At 38.4% G+C, this 15815-nt stretch overlaps 1 protein-coding gene across 5 annotated transcripts in view; it reads left to right on the top strand.

The window, feature by feature from the left end:
- The window catches only part of SHANK3 (SH3 and multiple ankyrin repeat domains 3), a 7266504-nt gene that overhangs the window by 2561226 nt on the left and 4689463 nt on the right, over nt 1-15815 (top strand). For all 5 annotated transcript variants that reach the window (XM_044088609.1, XM_044088608.1, XM_044088610.1 and 2 more), the window contains one exon: nt 5376-5527. In XM_044088609.1, coding sequence (XP_043944544.1) covers nt 5376-5527 — 152 coding nt within the window. The remainder of the gene's footprint in view (nt 1-5375; nt 5528-15815) is intronic.

The following is a 15815-nucleotide window of genomic DNA, read 5'->3' as shown; positions in this document are numbered from 1 at the left end:
TGCCCCAGATCTCTCACCACAGAGTGCATACTTAGGGTATTGCCATTGGTGTGGTCATTTTCAGGCACATCGTTCTCACCAAGAGGGATGATAATACTTTTTTTTGCATTGAGTTTGAGGCCATGACTTTTGCACCAATCATTTGTTTGTGTAAGACCTTTGTGAAGGATGTTGACATCATTTGGAGATTCTATAACTGCACTCAGTTTGCAGTCAGCAGCAAACTTTCTCAGCCAAAGTCCCTTAGTTTTAGCTTGTAGTTCAGAGAAATAGATTCTGAACAGTAGAGGACCCAGGGCCAATCCTGTGGAATTCCACTGGTTACGGGTCTACTGTTGGAGGTGGATTCCCCTATTTTAACTGTATGGGTTCTGTCAGTGAGCCAGTTCACAACCCACCTTACAATATAAGGTTTGATATCTAGCTGAGAAAGTTTGGCAATAATGCCTGAGTGAGGGAAAGTGTCAAATCCCTTGACTAGGTCTAGGTAGGCTGTATGCAGAGATTTCCCCTCGTCCAGAGCCCTGGTGACTGTCTTGAAGAAGTCCAGCAAGTTTAACAGGCATAATCTCCCCTTGATAAATCCAAACTAGATAGGATCTAGTGTTTTGAGATTACCTATATCTCTGTTGATAAGGTCAATGATGATTCTCTTCATGGCCTTGCAGATAAGGCTAGTCAGGCTAATATGTCTGTAGTTCACAGGGTCAGTAGAAACACCACCTTTGTGCAAGGGGATAATGGTGGCTGTTATCCATTCAGCTGGGACAAAGATGGTGCTTAGACTGTGACTGAAGAGAGTACCCAATGGTGATGCTAAATCTTGTTTGAGCCCAAGTAGGATGTAGCCTGGGATGTTATCATAGCCCACTGATGCTGTGTTTTTGGCCTTAGGGAGGGCATTTATGACCTGCTCTTTAGAGATAAAAGGTAGGGGACAGATGGAATAGATGTCATGAGGTACTTGTGGTGGGGACAGAGAAGAGAAGTTTTCAACAAGCCTGTCAACTAACAGGTTAGCTATGTTCACATATCTGTTATGATTAACTACAAATTTGGTGCAAATCTGGGTGTTACCTTTTAAGTTATGGATGTAATTAAAGAACTCCTTATGGCTGTCCTTTGTTGAGGAAGCTAATTTGGATTTAAAGTTTGCCTTGGAGGGTTCTCAATAAGTCTTATTTGCTTATTTAAGCTGAGGAGAGAGTGTCTCCAATTTAAAGCCTGCTCCTTTTTACTCTTAGACAGCAGTTTATTTCTTTTATTATAAATCTTGTTAATGGTGGTTGTCTGCCAGGCATGTTTGCTCTTCCTTGAAGAGCTTGTTTTGGTCCTGACAGGTAATGTTGAGTCAATGCAGTTATACAGGCGATTGTATAGGATATTGGTGTAGAGCTCGGCACAGTTACCAGTTCCATCTGAGAGGGAGGTGCAGTAAAATTATTTATATCACCCCTTAAGAGATTATAATCTGCTTTGCAGAAGTTTTTTAGTCTATTTGCTGATGGACAGGGGGGGGGGGGTCAGGTGTGATAGTTACTTTAAATGAGATTGATTTGTGGTCAGATCTCACCAGGGATGAACTCATAGTGGGGGTGCTACAGTGGTCTCCCATATTTGTAAGCACCAGATCCAGGATGTTGCATCCCTAGTGGGGGTGTCAACCAGCTGGTCCAGGAAATTGGATTGACAAAGTTGAGGAACCTTTGGACAGGTGAGTTTGAGCACAGGTAATTCACCCAGTCAATGCTAGGGTACTTAAAGTCACCCAAAACCATGATGTTCGGATGTATCTTGATAGACTCAACTTGATTCAAATAAGCAGAGTCTGTATCCTGATTCATGGAGGGGGTTCTGTAGCTGGCAATGACTTGAATAGGTGCCCTACCAACAATTAATTTCACCTGAAGTATCTCTAGGGTATTATACTATTTAACCAGTCTGGAGATATATTTATCTTTAATGAATACTGATGTACCACCTCCTTTAGAATTCTTGCCTTCTGTTTGTGGTCTGAACGTGTGTTAGAGGTGTAGCCCAGTATGGCTGGGGTGCACAACCTTGAAGCAGGTCTCCGTGACTGCAGAAATGTCTGCATCCTCCAGGGAGAGGACTGCTTCCAATGAGCGCAGTTTCATGTTAAAACTCCTAGTGTTAAGCAGCATGACACTGAGGTTGTTTGTGGTTGGTATTTTTACATCGGAAGTTTTGTCCTTGTCACACTGCCTAAAAAAAAAGTACATGGGGTGGAAAGAGCCTTTGCCAGTAGCTGAAATCCCAGGGGTGACAGATGAAGACCATCCCTGGCAAAGAATCGAGTTCTATCGATCATGTCATCCCAGGCTAACAGATACTGGAGTGTTAGAATGACACCAAGCCAATTATTGAAGTCAATTATTTTCTGTTTGTATTGAAGCATCATTCTAAGCGAAGGTAAAATGCTGCTTAAAGCTAGGGACATACCTGCCCGAGACACACAGTCCAAGAGCTCAGTCATGTCTCTGTTCATATAGTCCAGAGAGGTACATCTCAAGACGTTCATACCAATATAGACTATGACAGAGTCATAACGGTACCTGTTGTTGAGAGACTTGACTGCATGTGTGATATGATGGATCCTGGCACCTGGCAGACAGCTGACCATGACCTTTTCCTTATCTATCCTGGTGAGAGGGACATCTGTGTGTCTCATGATGGAATCACCTATGACTAATATGTTAGGTGTAGTATTTAACATTATGGGTTTGACAGATGAGACACTGGTGCATGAGCTATTGTGTGCATTCTGTTCTACAGAGGAAGTATTATGTGTAGCGTGCTTATGTTTGTGTTTGAGAGGTCTCTGGTATTTAGGTAAGTTTCTGGCAAGGACATCCACATATGGGTTTGGATGGAGTAGGTGGTGAGGTGTGCATGCTGACAACCCGCTCAGTGTCAGATGCATTGACTAGCACATGACAGAGCATGGATTCAAGGATTTACATATAGATGCATCTCTCACATGTTGAGTTTGTGTGGACTAGAAGTAGAGGTTGTCTTTGTAAATAAGGCAATTGCTACACTGCCTCAGGATGCCCATGTTGACCAAGCTGGCTGGAGAAATTGTGGGAAATTGTCCATCCATAGTGCTAAGTAAATTTATATGATACAAAACAGAAATATGGCAGGAAAAGGGGTCATTCACACATAGGAATAACTAGTGAGAGCAGTGTGTTATTACCTCAGATGCTAGGCTTAGTGCTTCACTAGTCAGTAGAGCAAGGTCGCAGGAAAAACTCTTGAGACTGTTGTCACAATGGGGTGCTTACACACCTTCACTAGTAATGCCTCTTTGCCAGAAAATGTGCTAAAGATGAGGGCTACACTAATAGGATACAGCTGTATCTAAGAGAAAAATTGTCAAAATTATCTATCCGGCTATGGGGCAGAATCGCATGGCAGTGAGCAGTGCTGCACCATGCGCAAACAAGCAGAAACCCACTCAAAGGTGGGGCTTAAATACCAGAAGGTTAAAACCTAAAAATAACTTTAAAAAAGCTCAAACAAATAAATGAGGTGCTTACTCCAAGCCCTAGACCAGCCAGCCCTTACAAGCCAGGTACCAATCAGCACAATCCTCTCAGTAAAGTGTAGAAAGGCCCTTTCCAATGCAAGATGGCCTGGAAATGTGCTCAGAACAAACAACCACTTCAAACAAACAGGCCCAGATGCAGCAAACCTGTGTCTGGACTATGCTACAGCTACTAGCTACCCTGTTTTAGGCTGACAATACTAAAAGAAAATTTTATGATAAATGTATTTTTTTTGTTTTATGATAAAGGTGTTTTTTGTATTTCACAAGGTGTGCACATTCCCTTGCATGTTAGAAGTCTTGTACAATATGGTTCAAAACTAGGGGAACCAATATTGCATTAAACTAGCATAGCCTATATAGTCTTTGGTTATTTTGCTTTTTATTATAGACTAGATCTTATTTTAACAGTAAAAGTAATAAAGTGGCAGTAAATGCACTACTTTTCATTTGTTTTTCTCTGCAGACTAATCATATAGAATTCTGAGAGAGAGGCATCAGTAACCTGTCCTTATAAACATCAGTGTTGTGCATTATTATTATTATTGTTGTTTGTCCTCGGTGGTGGTGCTGCGGTAGCGTTGTCGCTTCACAGTAAGACGCTGTCCGGTTTGATTCTCAGCTAGAGCGTCTTCTGCATGGAGACATGCGTGAATGGGCGTACCTTCGTTGAAGGCTGTGCATCAGGGCTGGTAACTCGGCATGTAAAAATCAAATACCAATCATTAGCGGACCAGAGTTCTGCTGTGGTGACCCCTAACCGGGAAAAGCCGAAAGACACAACAACATTGTTATACTAATGTGTTACACTTTAGAGTCTAGTAACTTTTTTAGAGGAGACCTAGAAATACTGGATGTAGTATATATATGACTTGCCTAGAGTAATTTACTTAATAACGAAACAGATTCACACATAATTATAACAAGTTCTGCTAAATGCAGTTCATTTGTGTCTCATTAAACTAACATTTAGGTCAACAGTTATCCTTAACCCTGTATGATTTAAGATAAATATTGTGATGACTTTTCTAACTGAAGTACAGCATATTTTACAATATTTTTTTGAAGATTTACTCACTACAGTTGTACCATTCAATTCAAATATTAATTTACAACCTGAAATAAGATATCGGACTCTCATTTTTAAGCTATGTATGAATATTGCTCTATTAAATCTTATTTATCAACCTTCTCAACCTAATGAAATCCCAGCACCCTGCATTATCCAGCTCAAACTAATTTTCAAACTCAGAAGCTCTCTGCCACAGTTGAGATGGGTTCAACTTTTACTTTGCATAAATATTATTCTTCACTATTATCAAGCCATTTGAATTCTGAGGCATAACACAGAGTGTATAACATAGATCATACCAGGAAAATAAATGTATGCTAATCCATGACTTATGGTAACAATTCTCCATGTAATGGAAACTTAATTCACACTCTGCAAGATCATATGATCAACAATGAAATGAGTGTGAAGAGAAACAATAGAAACATGTGATTTTAATGATTTTAAGTGCACCCTGTAGTTATTCTCACACTGTAATAATACTGACTTTACTCTAAATCTGTAATATTTCACAGCCTGAGCTGTTTTATTGTCAGAAAAAAAAACATGCTTTGATCTCTGTGTGCATCTGAGATATATTTAAGATACAATTCAATGGTTCTGTGAAGGCTGGTAAACAATAACCCTTGTTTTATAGCAGTTAACTTCTGGAAAATAGATTGGACTAAGACAGTCAAGATAGTTTTCTTTTGCTTCATTGCATTACTAATGCCATTTATTTTTTTCCTGCAGAATGCCCCCTGACATTAGCCGCACAGATAGAGGGCAGCTCTGACATAGTCAAGGTGCTGAGAAATGGTGGTGCCCACTTGGACTTCCGGGCACGGGATGGGCTGACAGCATTGCATAAGGCAGTGAGAAGCAAGATCCACACAGTACTCATGGTAAGTTAACAAGAAGGAAAGCACCATTTGTTATGGCTGGCATGTCAGACCAATTATGTATGGTGTTAGTGGAAAGTAAAAGTCAGGTAAGCTCATAACCTTTCCTCCTGCTTAGTACTACTTCAGTATTTTACAGATATGCATATATATTTGGATACTTTTGTTTCTGCAGAAAAGTCATTAATTTCTCTTACTGAATACTGATGTCTTTACAGTGAAGCTGATTTTATTTTAAATCTTTCAATTACCTCTTTTTCTGAAGCGTTACATATATTCAAGAGAAAATCGGGGAGACTCAAACTGTAGTTTTTATTCAGTGAATTAATAGTATAAAGACACCCCTTACAGCATGGATTTTACTAATAGTAAATATGCCCCTTACTTTCCATCTAATTTGCATGTATGTTTTAAGTGCGATTATTTTAACCCAGTCAGCAGTTCTCAGTATCACAGATACTTCCATGTCACATATTCAACATGTGTACTGATAGTCATTCCTAAACCAAAGTAAACATGTTTTATGAAAGTAAAGTCCAAAACAAAATATTGCATCTCCCTTACAATGTTTGGAAACAATGAGAGATTGTCTTCAGCGACAAGAGATTTGCATAACTGCTTTGGTGTGACTGCCAGGTTAACCCACAAATTCTGGAAGCAAACTCAGCTACTCGGTCCTAAAATCTGTATATTTTTTTCATCTTTAACATACAGTGTGGATCTTTCCAGATCCATAGCCATTGTTCTTCCTCTGATACCAGCACTGAGTCAGTCCTTTAGGTCCATACCACACATTAACACTCTCACTGCTATGAAACCTTACCTGGAATACACTTAGATATTAACCAGTCTTCTAGTAAATTAGTTCCTTTTTGCTTAGAAAAAAATGCTTTACATGTTTCATGTATTTTTCTCAAGTGTACCATTTTATCCCTGAAGTACTCTACTATTGCATGTATATACATATCTCTTTCTCTCTCTTATGTATATATATATATATATATATATATATATATATATATATATATATATATATAGTTTTATATACATACATACATATATATGGTTCTACCTGACATAGTCGAAACCACACAACACCGACAACCACATCACCGACACCACATATTCGACAGTCCATAAACACGAAACCACACATAACCCCCATACACTGCACACACCACAATAACAATTATTAAAACAAAACACATCCCCATTCCACAAACCACACACACAACACAAGCACACCAAAATCCTTACAAGCCCACACTAAACCTTACCTAACCCTAAGGTCCGTCACTATCGACACACTTACCCTCACAACGGGCCTAACTCACTTAACCCGCCCTATCGCCTTAACTTCTAACATAACTCACTTAACCCACCCCTATCGCTCCCTACCCCTAACTCACTTAACCCACGCCTATCGCTCCCTACCCCTAGCTCACTTAACCCACCCCTATCCCCACAGACCGTCAATCTCCACACTTACCTGCCTCGCACCCCTAACGTCGTCCACTACTCAACACACAGCCTTTCCCCATGTCGGCATCCTCGGCGTTGGTGTTGTCATCCGTCGTGTCGGTCTTCTGCATTGTCGATGTTCTGCCACTCGCGATTCGCGTCGGTCTTCTCTTCGTCGATCTTCTAAGTCAGGTAGAACCATATATATATATATATATATATATATATATATATATATATATTTTTTTTTTTTTTTGGGTCTACTTCAGAAGACTAAAAGGCCAAAAGACCGAATCCCAAAAGACTGAAAATTTAAAATACTGAATGATGGAATGCTCCACTGTTGTGCGATCTTGGAATTGGTATATATAGTTATCAGGGGGTGTAGGGGGCGCACCCCTCCACACACATGAGGGGTGCAGGGGGGGCTTGTCCCTGCATTAAAACTGTGTTTAGTATTTTGAATTTTCAGTCTTTTGGGATTCAGTCTTTTGGTCTGTCAGTCATCTGAAGTAGACACATCATCTATGTATGTGTGTGTGTGTGTATATATATATATATATATATATATATATATATATATATATATACATATATATATATATATATATATATATAGATATATATATGTACACCAGTCTTTTTAACCACTTGCATTGTACTGTCAAGGAGAAGACCAGTCTAGCTTGGGTTTCTGAGGCCAGAAATCCCAAGAAGAAGTGAAAAAAAACAGTCTTGGGCACTGCTGTGCAGTTAAAATATCTCTTACCCCTGGCTGGAGTGCTCAGGTTGTCTCAATGGTCAGCAGAAAATCACCTTTGTGATTTTATGTTAGAAAACAGAATTTGCTCATATCAGATAGAAAGAAAAACTCCTGAAGCTTGAATCCATGTTGCAAAATCTCACTTCCTTTATTGTGGGACAGATGATCACTGCTGTATACATACTACACATTCGTGAAAACACCCAAAGTTTTACTTCCTTGATATTGAACACATATATCTGAAAATATGGAAGTCGACACCTCACTGTTCATGTGCTAAAAAATGACCTCAGTGTATGCAATTTTTTAAAAAACAAAATAAAACATTATTTTGAGCAGGGGCAAGCCTGTCTATTGCACATCTTTGAGAGGTGGGATGAAACAGGCACACCCATTCAAAACTTAAGCGAACACAGGACGGGAATGCAGATACTGCACAGAAGTCACCCAAGCAGAGAACTGAACTGCAAAACCAAGTAGTTTGAGGCTGAGTCCTCTGCCAAGGAATCAGCTCATTGCACAGACACATAATTTACCCCTAATGTCTACAGCTGCATGATCTTTAACATGCGCATCTCAAACAGGAATTGGCTTGTTTTCTGGTTATACTCAACTCTCCAAAAACACCATTTCTGTGCTTCACGGTGATGCATCTGCTGGTCTCCTCAAACATAAAACCACACAACCAGCCTGCACACTACATTGGCATTTTCTTATTAATCCTGTTAGTTGAACTGTATAATAAGCCAATCATACTCAGAGATGAATCATAAATCCCCTACATTGTCACTGATTTAAATAAATAAAATAAATAAATACATTTAGCATTTGTATGATAACAAAGTTTGACCCTGAATAAATGTCTCTAAATTTACTTACTAGAAGTCCTGCTACATTTTTCTTGACTGAAATAAAGCAAGTAATGAATTATTTTATTCTGCCTTGACACAGGGAGGCAACAAATCAGAGATATGTTCAGATATACTTGTCCTTTCTCAAACCAGGAGGGAATGCTTCAGATGATACATAATCAGGTTTAGGAGAAAAGTCATGGCACTATGACCATCAATTGCAAATATTTAGCTTCTCTTTTTGTCCCTTTCCAGCCTGGTCATGACGTCTCTCCTGGTACTCCAGTGACCCATTCATTTCTTCAATCTACATGACATTAACACTCCCCATTACCCATTTAGCCCATTTGTTTCCCCAATCTACATGTCATTAGTACCCCACGTATCTATGGGGGTTCTCCATATCTTTTGTTAACCTCTTCTTCTATCCAAGATCATCTATCTATGGCAGACTTTAATTTTTCAAATAAGCACCTATTTCCCATCTCCTTACTGGTCAGCAGACAATTTGCAGTGTCAGGTACATCAAAGCCACCTGAAAGTTTGTGCATTCACACTGCCAGCCATGTTCCACTTCAGATTAGAGTACAATGTGCCCCTTGGCAGGCTGTCATCCCCAAGCCATGTGACAATTGTGCGCATTCATTCTGTTCCCTACCCAGTAAGTGCCCCAGTAGTTAGATCACAGCCAACAGCCATGTTCATTTCATAAACAAGCTGACCATGAGGTGCTAATTTTTGCACTCTGGTTCACTTCACTGGCAAAGGACTCTGGTACTCAATCTTCGGTCACCAAGGCTGTATTCCAGGATCCATTCTTTTCAAAGAGCCAGCTTTATATCCATTATATTTAGAATAATTAACTACAAAGCATGTGATTGCACCCAAGCAGCTGTGTACCTTTAACCTTTGTCTTTTGATGTACCCTCATGTGTCAGAAAGAAGGATTAAATCATATGCTAAACTCTCTTTCCTGTTCCAGTCAGAGCAACTGCAGAAATTTCAGCAAGAATAGCATTAACGAGCCGTTTAAAACAGCACTACTATTTATTTATTTATTTTGTTTTATTTTATTTTATTTGTTAATTAATTAGGTGAGCTTGTCATTGTACTCTTTAGCTACACACCCGGCCACAAGGCAGAAAGTAATTGACATAAGAATGTTCCAAATTTAAGCATATAGCCAGCTGAAATAAAATATTTATAGTAATTTAAAATGAAAAGTAACAGTTTCATCCTGCAATTATGGACATTTATCAAGATTATACAAAGAAGCTAACAGATGTGTAAACTGAATGAGGGTATTTAAAATTCTGTACAGGATTATACAAATTGAGAGCATGTATACAGTGCCAGTAAATCATTGGGAAATTCATTTATGCAGTCAAGTAATGAATCAGGTAATGCTCAGATAATAGGACATAGGTAAAGTAAAGGAAATAGGTATACTGGAAATAAGTAATACAGACCCAAGGTGGAGTCGGGAAGTATAAACTTATAAGATCATCAGGATGAAAATTAAGAGAAGGCAGTTGTAATAGACTTCAGTGTGTAGGGAAGAAGAAGAAATAAGTATTATATTAGTCAGTCTTCTGTTCAGTAAGAGAGATTTGCTAAAAATTAAATGTTTTAACTATTTGTCCTGACCTAAACCATTCTGGTGGCCTAGAGAGATAAAGCCCTGACTATGACCCAGGTGACCCGAGTCTGATTAGAGTCTCAGGTGTTTGACAGAGTTGCCAAGGAGGATGGGTTATTCCTATCCGGGGGATGGATCATACTGATGCCCCTCAAATTCAGTGCTGGTGGAGGCTAGTCCACAAGGAAAATGAACACCAGGAAGGAGAGGCAGGATTGATGGTCAGTGCATATCCCTTAGGGCTTGGAGGTGGAGCATGCCATAGTTTCGCTACACCCAGCCACCCATAACTAGTGCTTGGCACATTGAGGAGGAATATAAGTGTGCAAAAAATCCCCAGACCCCATGGATGATGGATGGATGTCCCACACTTCCACTGAGTGTTAAGTGCATAACTTGCAAGTAGATGCCTCAGAGAGAAGGTGGACAGGCTTATTGGGTGGGAGGAATAACATGAGTGGAAAATGAGGGTCTGGATGAAAAAAATCTGTTTGTCCAGACCTGTTCTTGTGATACTAAGTGCTTTGAACAATTTACCAGCTGGCTCCCAGACAAGCAAAAAAAAAGTCATATTGAGCACCAAAAAAAAAAAAAAAAAAAAAAATCCACCAGTGGACAGAGATGTATATTTTTGTAGACAAGTCATTGTTTTTTAAATTGTTGAAACATACAGTGTTAATTGTGGCTGTTTACTGATTAAATGGTTAGTGACACTCACACAACTGCATCACTGACGTACAGGGATAAAACATAGCCTCTTATATTGCTGACCATACCCTCTAACAACTTGCACTTGGGACATTGCCCCCCTTTGTACCAGCCTATCTGTGGCTTTGGTATTTTAATCAATGATTTAGAATTCATGCATGGGCATGCCAGCTGTAGATGAGCAGTTTTTTTTTTTTTTATTTTTGTTGGAATGATCTAATGTTTTGCTCAAATCTTAAATCTATAGGTAATGAATTTCATAGTTTAGCTACATAGACTGAATGAATCTTTATGGGTATTTTAATACTTGAGAATATGCTGACAATTTCATGTTTTAGATCTTGGCTGTTTGGAGATATTGAGTTTTTTTTATGAGATGTATTATAGAATGATTTTTACTTGTTTGTTGTAAATTATTCTGTACTATTTTAATTTCAGACTTGTCAGTAAAATGTTATAATTCTAAGACATTTGCAGTATTATACAGTAGTAAGTTTTATTTGAAAAAATTCTGTGAATTTGTATATTTTATTATAGCTTTTTTTCTCATTTATGAATAATTCAGAATAATTAGCTAGTATATTAAATACAGGCAGTATAAGATGAATAATATTTAAAAGCTACTGATCCAAACTTCAATTACTTCAAAATAAATAAATACAAAATGCAAAAATAAACTATTATTAAAATAAAATATCAAGTTATTGGCATTACATATGACAATTAAAACAAAATATAAAAAGCTAGAGGCTGTCTAATTTGTTTCTGCCCTCATTTACATTTCCTTCTTTTCTTTCTCAGTACAGGTACCGATGTACATTTAAAACCATTTAAGTGGCATAATTTATTAAGTAAACTATTAGAATATATAGATTCATAGATTAATACTAGGCTAACTGCCCCTGTGGGTCATTTCAAGCCTAGCTAATTACTCCATGTGAGAATCAAACCCTGCACCTTGTATGTGCAAGGTAAATACCTTAACCATTATGCCAACCTCCCACCCATAAATAATAGGTTCATAGATTAGTACTAGGCTAACTAGCTTTGTGGAGGATTTTAAGCCTAGCCATTTACCCCATGTAAGAATCAAACCCTGCACCTTTGGTTTATAAGGCAAATGCCTTAACCATTATGCCAACCTAATCCCCAGGTACAGTGTATACATATAACATTTAGATACAGAATTACCTCCATGTTAGAAAAGGGGCAGAACTTAAAGACAAACATTTTCCAACAAGTTATTAAAATATAAGGGGAGCAAGATAACAACAGCACAGCTTCGCAGAAGCTTAATAAGCCACCACAAAGCATGAACAGAAAGAAAACAAATGGCTGCCATCTTATTTAAACTTGCTAAATCAGACAGTTTATCATCTTGTTAGAGCAGGTTAAATGAGGCTGTTTAGAATCAAATTAAAAATAACTGCAGCAGTAGTTACAAAGAGTTGCAGTATAATTAACTCTCACTATCTGCAATTGTTAAAAACTGAGTTTAGCAAACGTAGAAAAAAATAAATCCACTTTGCTACAACAGGGATAAGATGAATGTGTGTGTGGGGGGGTTAGAGGTAGAGGGGTCAGCTGCAGTGCACTGTATGAATGTTTTCATGCATTTGATCACAATAAGACATCTGGTGTGTACACAGTTACAGAAGTGTCTATAACTGCCACCTTTTTAAATGACCAAAGTGGAGCTTTTTTTGTGGAAACGAGATTTCTCAGGACACACCGTATCAAGAACCAGTGCAAATGACTAAACTTCAATTTGTCATAAAATTACAGCTTATTTTTTGTAGTATTTGAGTTGCTTATGCTTATTCATATACTGTTTAGTTGTTTCAGATGCAAAATATGTTTATGCAACTAGTAAAGAAGACTTAGAAAATATTTTTGTCCTAAAATCTCAGGACATTTGCCATTTTTCACTTTTTTTCATAGAACAGAACTGTCCAAACAAAGACTGCCCTGCATAAAAAAAAGACAGGTGGCAACTTTATTTGTATACGTTTGTGTGTATGAGCCTGTGTGGGTCTATATCAGAAGATTGAAACTGTAAAAGAGCGAATGCTCCTTAATCAAATGCTAATACTCAAAAGCACACAATATGGAACATACAGAACAGCGATTTTTCCCCAGGGAAAAAAAATCACTGGGCCACTGGGGACTTTGCTGTTTCCTCCACTGTGGTGCATTGTTGGAGTTGGTATATTTAAGTAGGAGTTGTGTGGGGGGCAAAGCCCCCCACTTTATTCTGTCTCTGGGTTTTTTTTTTGGAGCAGTGATTTTTTTTCCCTGGGAAAAAAATTGCTGCTCCGTACATTCGATATTGTGTGGTTTTGCATATTACCATTCGATTAAAGAGCATTCGCCCTTTTGGAGTGTCAATCTTCTGATATAGACCCAGCCTGTGTCTCTTCATCTTTGTGCATGTGTGGCTGTGCCTCTTTGTACATTTGTTTGAATCTGTGTGTGCCTCTGCATCTGTGTGTGTGTGTGTGTGTGTGTGTGTGTGTGTGTGTGTGTGTGTGTGTGTGTGTGTGTGCGTGTGCGTGTTTCTGTCATTGCTAAAGTCTTACATAATGCGTATTCTGGATAGAAAATATGTCCAACAAAAATTGCATATCCTACAGCACATTTGTCACATTAGGCAGAGGAACAACACATATGAAAATAAATTGTATATATGAATAATAACACAAATCCAAAACAATTTAACAGCTAGCCCACTTTCCAGCTTCAATAATGTCATCCACTGTGGGCATTCCAGAGAAATAATGGACCTTCCAGGGCTATGGAAGCCTCACAGCTGCACCATCCGTACTCACAACACCCCTGTGCAGATCATTATTTCCCTATAAAGTCCTCCCTGTTGGACATTATTGCTTGCATAATTAATTTTTAAATAATAGAACTATAACTTAGGAATTGATGATTGGTTAAGTTCCTATTTTACATGGTCACTGATAGCACTGGTTTTGACTCTTTGTCATCTGTTTTTTCCATAATGTCCATTATTTTTCCTCGCAATGATATTATCTCCCAGCTATGTTGCATTGTCAGCAGGGAATGTATAGATATACAACTGCCTTATTGTGGAAATGTGCCAAGACAGAGCTACCTTATTGTGCTAATGCAATCAACATAATCATTAAGACATATTGGGCTCTGCTAGACTCCCCAGTTGCATTTTACACTACATGCAAGTTAGCAGGTGCAGTGACAACAGTGCCTTCCTCAAAATGTTCTACTTCCTGTACTCCCTGTTTAAAATGCATAACAGTTATCCTAAACCTTAACCTTTAGTTTCCAGGGCTGCTATTGTCTGTATGTGGTAGACTAAGCATTAAAAGCAGCCGTGAATGTCAGCTGCTTTATATTTTAGTTGCTATTATATTAAGGTTTGCTTTTAATGAAAGATTAGAAATATCACACTTTTAAACTTCAAAAAATATTTATGCTATAGTGTACTTGTGAGTGAAACAGTTATAGTGCCATGTGATATCTACAGACCTCAAAGGGCTTCCTCTTACTAAGCTTTTGCAATTGTTTTATATAACAGAGGCTAAACCTTTAACTGGTCTCTAACAGAATTCTAATCAGTCTAGCTTACAGACGATACTATATACCCCTCCCTGTACTGGAATGCTTTGTTCTTATATTGATCACAAAGTCAACAGTAAGCCTGTATGGCATGCAAATCCTCTTTTTGCTTTTCTAACAGAATTTATATGCTTTAATTGGCACTTTTGTTTCCTTGAGAATCTACAGGAAATTTAAATAACTATTCTGCAGACTTAGTGGAGTGTCAGCAAAGGAGTCTTCATTTGCAAGCCTCGTTTTCTAAATTCCATTATCCTACCTTAAGCCTTTCTTGCTGGATCCATGCTGATGTGATTAGTTGAGTTGGTTGTAGAATGTATTAATGTCATAGAAAGACAAAACGTACTATGACAGTGTGTGGTCTGCTGCAGTCCAGAAAGATTTGTTCCCCTTCAGGGATGGCGAAAGATCGGTGATTTACAGCAATGAAGGTAGAAGCTCTAATTATTTGTTTTGTTTTACTGATCAAACATGTCCCAGGAAACCAAAGGTTTCGTGTATAGAAGTGTCCCATTATTCAACATTCTGTCACTACACTTTTATAGGGGTAGGCAAGATTTAAGAAATGCTTGCAATAATTCCTTTTTCAGACCTTCTTCCTAACATAAAACTGCTGTTTTCTTCTTTCCATATGATTGTTTATTCTATGTAAAGTATTGATAACCCTCTAACAGAACTGAATCCTGCAGCATGTACATCCAATAATATTGCTGTGCCCTTTTAAGCTCTTAGAGTTTGAAGTTTGTAAACTGTGACAAGGTGAAAGGTGAGTCTCTGACCACACTAGCTTTGCTGGTACTGTGTTTCTCTTGAGCCATGTTCGGTGCCTTTGGTGAGCACTAGAGGTCAGGGCTCTGCCATATTTAAACAGCACCCCTTCACCCAAACTGAGAGTGAAGGACTCTCTTATGATACTCAATGATATCACCTTCAAATGGCTCTCTGTATGACCCAATATAATTCCATAAATAACAGCATGGGCAGTGTGCAATCATGCCAGTGAGCTAAGAACGGACACTCAGTACTTTCAGTATACATTCAGATAAGTATATATCCCACTAAAAACTGCAAGAAAGACCCTGCCAAGCTGAAGTCTTCATTGTGTAATATCTTAACCTCCTGTAGTAGAGGTACCTGGGATATATGCAAATAACTCCTTAATGATATATATCACACTAAAAAGCTATCTTTTGAGCCCCCACTTCCAAATGTTTCAGAAATAAGCCAATATACATTGGGCCATGCATCATTCTCCCTTGTACTGCA

Source organism: Protopterus annectens, chromosome 11.part0 (genome assembly GCF_019279795.1).
Source record: "Protopterus annectens isolate FY-2018-M chromosome 11.part0, PAN1.0, whole genome shotgun sequence".
Lineage (NCBI taxonomy): Eukaryota > Metazoa > Chordata > Ceratodontiformes > Protopteridae > Protopterus > Protopterus annectens.
This window is presented reverse-complemented; position numbering and strand designations above follow the sequence as displayed.